This window comes from Leuciscus leuciscus (assembly GCF_965113295.1).
Source record: "Leuciscus leuciscus genome assembly, chromosome: 6".
NCBI lineage: Eukaryota > Metazoa > Chordata > Actinopteri > Cypriniformes > Leuciscidae > Leuciscus > Leuciscus leuciscus.
The window spans coordinates 37,955,929-37,962,866 of record NC_138730.1 but is presented as its reverse complement, the minus strand read 5'-3'; the positions used below and the strand labels follow the sequence as shown (position 1 = coordinate 37,962,866).

General features: G+C 42.3%; 2 protein-coding genes across 4 annotated transcripts in view; both read left to right on the top strand.

Moving 5' to 3' along the window:
* LOC309501505 (uncharacterized protein) overlaps positions 1–6,938 on the top strand; it is a 177,353-nt gene that overhangs the window by 7,228 nt on the left and 163,187 nt on the right. The gene's annotated exons all lie outside the window — the stretch shown is intronic.
* Positions 1,848–6,938, top strand: part of cadm3 (cell adhesion molecule 3) — a 68,109-nt gene continuing 63,018 nt past the window's right edge. For 2 of the 3 annotated variants that reach the window (XM_082173575.1, XM_082173574.1), the window contains exons 1-2: positions 3,686–3,882; positions 5,153–5,343. In XM_082173575.1, coding sequence (XP_082029701.1) covers positions 5,223–5,343 — 121 coding nt within the window. In that variant the 5' untranslated portion in view covers positions 3,686–3,882; positions 5,153–5,222. Of the gene's footprint in view, positions 1,864–3,685; positions 3,883–5,152; positions 5,344–6,938 lie in introns of those variants that run through there. The other variant, XM_082173573.1, reaches the window with a different exon arrangement.

Here is a 6,938-nt window from a genome sequence, read left to right as displayed (position 1 = left end):
CTTGAAAACCCCTGATATGATGCGCACGCGATTTAATTTGGCTAATTTTGCAACAAACAAATTATTAGCCTGCTATTTAAACATAATGATACATAAATATAGACAGGGTACACAAAACGACGCTTTTCATGCATGCTTATGTAATTAATTTCGCTTATGAATTCCGTTTATTCTGTTGTTCCAGAATAACGCACACAGAGAATTACTTGAAGTATATAAAGCTCGAGAAAAAATAGTGTGTTTGAGCTGTGATAGTATTCTGAAAGACATAGTGGCCATATGGATTTTTCTTGATCGTTGTTTTTGTAAGAACTGATAAAAAAAAAACATGATTATTTTGGTTTAGTGCGCTGAGGGCGGATGTCCGCTATAGACGCACGACTTCAAGACGAGAGAGGAGCGCGCGCCCCCTAGCGGGACATGACGCAATTACAGGACGAGCATATCACTGGTCCTGATGCTGCAGGATACCGTACTGATGCAGAATATGACCTCATTTTACGCTGCATCATGTGGCTCAGTCTCTGTGGCGCAATGGAATAGCGCGCTGGACTTCTAATCCAGAGGCTCCGGGTTCGAGTCCCGGCAGAGATGACGCCATCAGTGGATGATGGCTTTTTTTTTAGATGCATAAATAGGTATTGTGATGCTCATCCGTCTCTTCATCGCAGAGGATGCAATGCATGTTACATTTTTTGTGAATGAACCTACTCTTTTATATGCGTTGCAATAACATTTTTTTTGTTATGATAAACATTCACAATTACAATTTTAAAAGCCTTTATTTCTTATATATTTCTATATACATATATATATATATATATATTATATATATATATATATATATATATATATATATATATATATTTCTTATATATATATGTGTGTATATAAACAGTTTTACGAAGGAGAGAGATGCAATGGTTTGGTAACTACAGTCAGCTTTATCCTACATTTCTAATACAGTAAAAAATGAAATTTTTCATTTTTAATGCATTCCTGTCCCCTTTGCCCTCTCAAATCAGTTCAGCTGTAATATACTTGTATTTGGTCTTGCCAATAAAAGTCTCTCTAACGTGAAGAGAATTATCCTGAATTGCACTGGGAAGAGAAAGAGAGAAAGGTGGAGAGAGAATGAGAGCCTGCCAGAGAGATGGAGAGAGACATCAGTGTCCTATTGATTTTCCAGCGAACTGTGTGATTGGCTCTTCCTGGTCATTATGGGATAGAAATAGAGAGGTATCTCACTTCTGCATGGCCTGATCAAACACTACAGGAAACCCTCTTTCAGGAAACCCTCCTTCACTCTGTCATGCATTTATTTTAATGGAAGCTGTGAATGTCCACTAGTTTCTCAGTCTTTCATTTATCCACTTTGAGCTCATTTTCATCCTCTCATGTGATTCAATTTCACCAGCATCACCCTGCGCAGAAACTCTTTCTGCAATTTTGCAATTCATATGTGATTTTGGCCTTGTACATCTACCTTTTTTTCTTTCCTCTCTCCACGGGCAATTTTAGTATCTCAGAAAGTGAGAGGGAGAGGGAGCGACGAGGGCTCATTTTAATGCAGTATTTGATTTTAGATGTTCAGCAAGTCATTAAACTGATAATTGAGACGCTCTGCTCATATTATCCCTGTCTTCCTGACTGTCTTCCTCGCACTCCCGGGCCGGTCGGAAACTAGGGTGTTGGTTTCTGTGCTTCTGGACAGTCGCACGTCGAAGAAGCACGGATTGCGCAGGTCACGGGCGAGCGCGCTCGACCGCGTGGACTGTCACAGCTCTGCGGAGAATGACGTCAGCGTCTCTATAAAATGATGAAATGGGCATGGGCTCTGTTTCCAAACACTAGAAACTGAAGGTACGCCGTCCGGCACTTCACAGACTGAAATATTGTTGTGTAAATATCTTCTCAATCCGATAGGGTGAACTATTTCATTGTGGATGATGTAACCGGGCGCTTTCTGGGAATACCGGCGTTGTGCCGAAATGCTCGCAGTTCAGTCTCCTGACCAGTAGATGTAGGCTAACTACTGTTTCATCCGTATCAGTGATGAAGACAGTGTTGACGTCCGTGCACAAGCTGGGATGATAACACAACAAACATACTGTATCTTTTATTTACCGCATAAAGAGATTAATTTTCCACTGTCTAATCTGCGTCATGCTTTATTCACTCCGTGAAATGAATAAAGGCCGTCAGACTGTGGGCTGGTGATGACATTAAACACAAGTGTAGTTATTTGGGCCGGAAGTGTCCCGCCCCGAGGCTCTGGTTGGCTGCTCGAGCCACAGCCACGGTGACCGAGTCGTTGCTCTCCCGGGGTATCTGCCTCTCGTGCAGTCGTCCATGTTTAACCCCGTGCGTCCCCCACACCGCACAGCGAGTAATCCGCGTGCAGAACTAATCCTTAAATCCTCTCGCGAGTCGCAACGCCCTCCCCTCCTCCTCCCATCCTCTCCTCTCGCGCGGGCCTCCCGAGCAGCCGGCGGGGTCTCCAGAGCCCGGCTCGCGCGCGCGAGGACTCTATTCACAAGACCACACCTCGCGCCGCCACCAGACTATATGAGGGGGGACCTCACGAAAACATTTCACCCCGAAATAAAAAACAAACACACACACACACACACACACACACACACACACACACACACACACACACACACACACACACACACACACACACACACACAAACAAACACACAATATTTATTGTGACATTATTTTCAAAACAACTGTAGGCCTAGTTGTTACAGTTATTTTAGTAATCAGTAGCCAATAAATCAGATAGGCCTACTTTCTTTTGATAATGGAGTTAACTATTTGGGACAGCTATTCATTCATTCATTCATTCATTCATTCATTCATTCATTCATTCATTCATTCATTCATTCATTCAATCAATCATTCATGAACTCGTTCGTTCGTTCATTTTCTACTTGGTTTTAAGTTCTTTAATAAATTGAGGATTAGCAGCCAACAACACTGTTATTTTGATGTTCGTTCAAAATGTTCTGTTTTTTTTACAGGTAAAGCTACTTTTTAATGTATTGTTTGCATATTTACAAATTATTTCTCATATTTTTACATTTCACATTTTATACTAAAGACACTAAATATAAAAATACATTTGTGACTATTTAGATAAACTATTTTTTATCACAAACAAATTTGCATAGGCCTACATGATAGGCTGCAGCCTATCGTGTATGCAAATTTGTTTGTGATAAAAAAATGAAACAACTGGGATAATTAATGTGGTTCAGATAACATTATTTTGAGTTTCTGTTGACTGAACGAATCTCCTTCATTGTATCAACTCAAAAATTGTACTTCAATGAACTCAAAATTGTAATACAACCATACTTACTTTTTTAAGTTAAACCAACAATAATTTTTATTATTTTTATTTGTATTATTAATGAAGTATTCAATATCGTTATTTATTGTTTTAGTCTATTGTTTAGTAAAAACAAATAAATATAACAATCTATTTATTTCTGACATAAATAATGTTATAAACAACAGCAGTAATAACAATAATAATCTATCTTAGGCAGTATGGTCTAGCCCTGTTATCCAAATGGTGCGGCCAAATCGTATTAAAATACCCACCCCTCCCCCTCCACCCCCCGCGCCTCCCTCCCTTCTTCTCTCTCCCTCCCTTTCTCCGTTCTTTCAGACAGACTGTTTTGCTGCAGTGAACGGTAGCCGTGGAGAGAGGAAAAGGCAAGAAAAACAAGAAGACAGCGGAGGGCGGAACGAGAACCAAGACAGACAGATCCATTGGGACCTTAGCGTGAGCGCCAGCAGGCATAGCAGGGTCCAACACTCCAGAACCAACGGAGCCAACAGGCATCACGAGGAGCGCTTATATCGGTGCGTATTGTAATCTGCCCTCCTTTTGAGCTCACAGACACGCAGGGGTATTATTGTCGTTGGCGTCCTGGCGCTTATACAGATGGGGGGGAGACACCTGTCAGGTTTGTAAATAGGGGAACGCTCGTGCTCTGGAATGCGCCTGCATCCGCGCGCGTCTCTTCTGACGGGCGCACCGGGCAGAAAACCATTCAACGAGCTCGGAGGTGTTAAACTAGGAGCAAAGGGAAGGGGGTTGACGTTAAAGCGTGCTTAGGCTTACTGTAAATGCGCCGATGGTCGCTTTGCCCCCTCGCGTTTCCCCTCCCCTCCCAATCGCGAGCTTTAGTAGCATCTTCTTCTGCATTCAGCTCGGACTGTGTGCACCTGCTACTGTTTTCCGTGGTTCGGTGGGGCGTCCCGGTTGCGCGGATGAGAACGGGACTGGTTCTCAGCGGAGAGAGAGAGAGAGAGAGAGAGAGAGAGAGAGAGAGAGAGAGAGAGAGAGAGAGAGAGAGAGAGAGAGAGAGAGAAGTGCGAGAAAAGAACCGATGAGTGAGGGAGGCGGCGCGGGTGGCTCCGTTTCGGGTCGCGTGCCCTAGAATTGCAGCAGGTATCATCACCTCGTCCAGTCGCGATGAGGCGAGATTTCGCTGCTTGCGCTGAACACACACACACACACACACACACACACACACACACACACACACACATACACACAGTTTGACAGCCACTGTCCGTCCATGCCTCCCTCTATAGTTGCACAACAATACAGAGCATCTCTGCGCGATCGCCCGCCCGATCCGCAGGCAACGCTATGACTTACACAGTTCACAAAAGCTCACTAAGGGAGAGTAATAGGCAACCAAACGACCTGGACTATTGTGTGAGCGCGCGCGCGTGGTTGTGGCCACGCTCGCGCTGAATTCTCAACGGGCGACAGGTGCATCTTCCTCTCGCGCGCAGCAGCAGTCAGAGTAGGAGAATAATGAGAGCGGTGTTAAAGGCTACCGGGAGGATTTCAGGGGCAGCACTCTAAATCTTAATTCTTGTCAGTTATGCACTCACTTTTACGTAGCAATTGTCGATTCAGAGTCGTTTTCTGGGTTACTGAGTGACGAAGGGAATGTTTTCGATCACTGCGTCACATCACACACAGCGAATGACACGAGACGATTAATGAAAGCACTGGGGCAGCGCGTGAGTGAAGTGTGTGTGCTCAGCATCTATGCGACCAATCAGCGCGCTCTGTCTGCTAATGAGTGTGTATGTGTGTTGTCCTTTCTTCCAGTCAGCGCTTCGGTGAGCTTCTCCACTTCGTCTAGTCTCAAGAGGACAATTGGGTTTAACGTGCTGGACTGATGAGCGGGATGCGCGTGCGTCAGAGTATGACATTCCCGTCATTCCAGCGAGCCGCTCTTAGGGCTCTCGCGGCCTTGACGATGCTTCTCGCGACCTCCGTTCGGAGCAACTACGTTTTTGGTAAGAAACCCCCCTCTCTGCACTCACTCTGCTCCTCCCTCTTGTTTTCAGTGTTTTCTGTTTCTGGGAATCACAGAGCCGTTAATAAGCTCGTGGGGCACAGAGGAACCTCCCCCTCCTCTCAGCTCCAACGGAATTTTCTGCTGTGTTCTGTTATTTTGGGAACAATAGCGCACATACCATCTATCTATCTATCTATCTATCTATCTATCTATCTATCTATCTATCTATCTATCTATCTATCTATCTATCTATCTATCTATCTATCTATCTATCTATCTATCTATCTATCTCAGTCATTTCTCAAGAAGGCTATGTGTACACTCTTAAAAATAAAGGTTCCAAAAACTGGGTTTTTGCAGCGATGCCATATAGGAGAACCATTTTTGTCTCCTCAAAGAACCTTTCAGTGAATCAGAACCGTTTTCTAAACCAAAAATCTAAATAAACTTTTTTCCACTTTAAAGAACCATTTGTGGTTCCATGGATGTTAACGGTTCTTCATGGAACAATGCCAATAAAGAACCTCTATTTTTAAGAGTGTATACACATTACACAATGCTAGCAGGCAATTTAAATTAAGTTGGATCTTCTTTTTATTATAAAATATTTTCATTATAAAGTGTTTTAATGAACTTGGAAGGATTGCAGCTTGAAATGTTTGATGCTTTTATTATGAATACACCACAAATAGAGGACAGATCTATCTATCCTCAAGCACATGTGCAACACATTACACAACTTACTGAGTTGGACTGAATCAGTCTTCTGGCTTGTGTAGGTGTGTGACTATTACATTGATCCTTTATGGAGTTTAGGGCTAAACAGCATTTTTATCAAACCTTTTCATTATAAAATCCTTTTTCATTATAAAGTTTAGTAAGGAATGCAGCTTTTGTTGAAATGTCTGGTTCATTGTCACAGTTTGAGCAGACTGATGAGTGGAGATCATAACTGCTTTTAATTTTTAGTTGGTAGTATAATTGCTACTGCACAAGTGTTCATTACACAATCACAATGAGTTGGACCGAATCAGTCTTGTGTAGGTGTATTGTTACTCTCTAGAGTACTCTCTGAACAGATCTCTATCAAATGTCCAACATTTTTGAGTGAAAATATGGATGATTATACATGAATGAACATTGTGATAGAGTTTTCCTTTTCATTATGAAGTGTGAACCGGAGATGTGTGTTGAGATGTTGGATTCAGAGAGATTGTGTCATTGTATTTCTTTCTTTCTTTCTTTCTTTCTTTCTTTCTTTCTTTCTTTCTTTCTTTCTTTCTTTCTTTCTTTCTTTCTTTCTTTCTTTCTTTCTTTCTTTCTTTCTTTCTTTCTTTCTATCTATCGATCCTGATCTTATCCTTTCTCTCTCACACACACACTTAAACTGTCAGCTGTTTTTGCTGCTCACTGCATTATTCATTATTGTGCTTTTTTTGTGCTTTTGCATATCCACTAACCCTATGCATCCTTAATGCGGATGTGAGCGTATGTGTGAGTGTGTAAAGGCTTTTTGCATGTAAGAAACTCATACTTTGGTTTATGTGCTGTAGTGGAGCGGGTTGTTTGAGAGGATGTATGGGTTGTTTGATT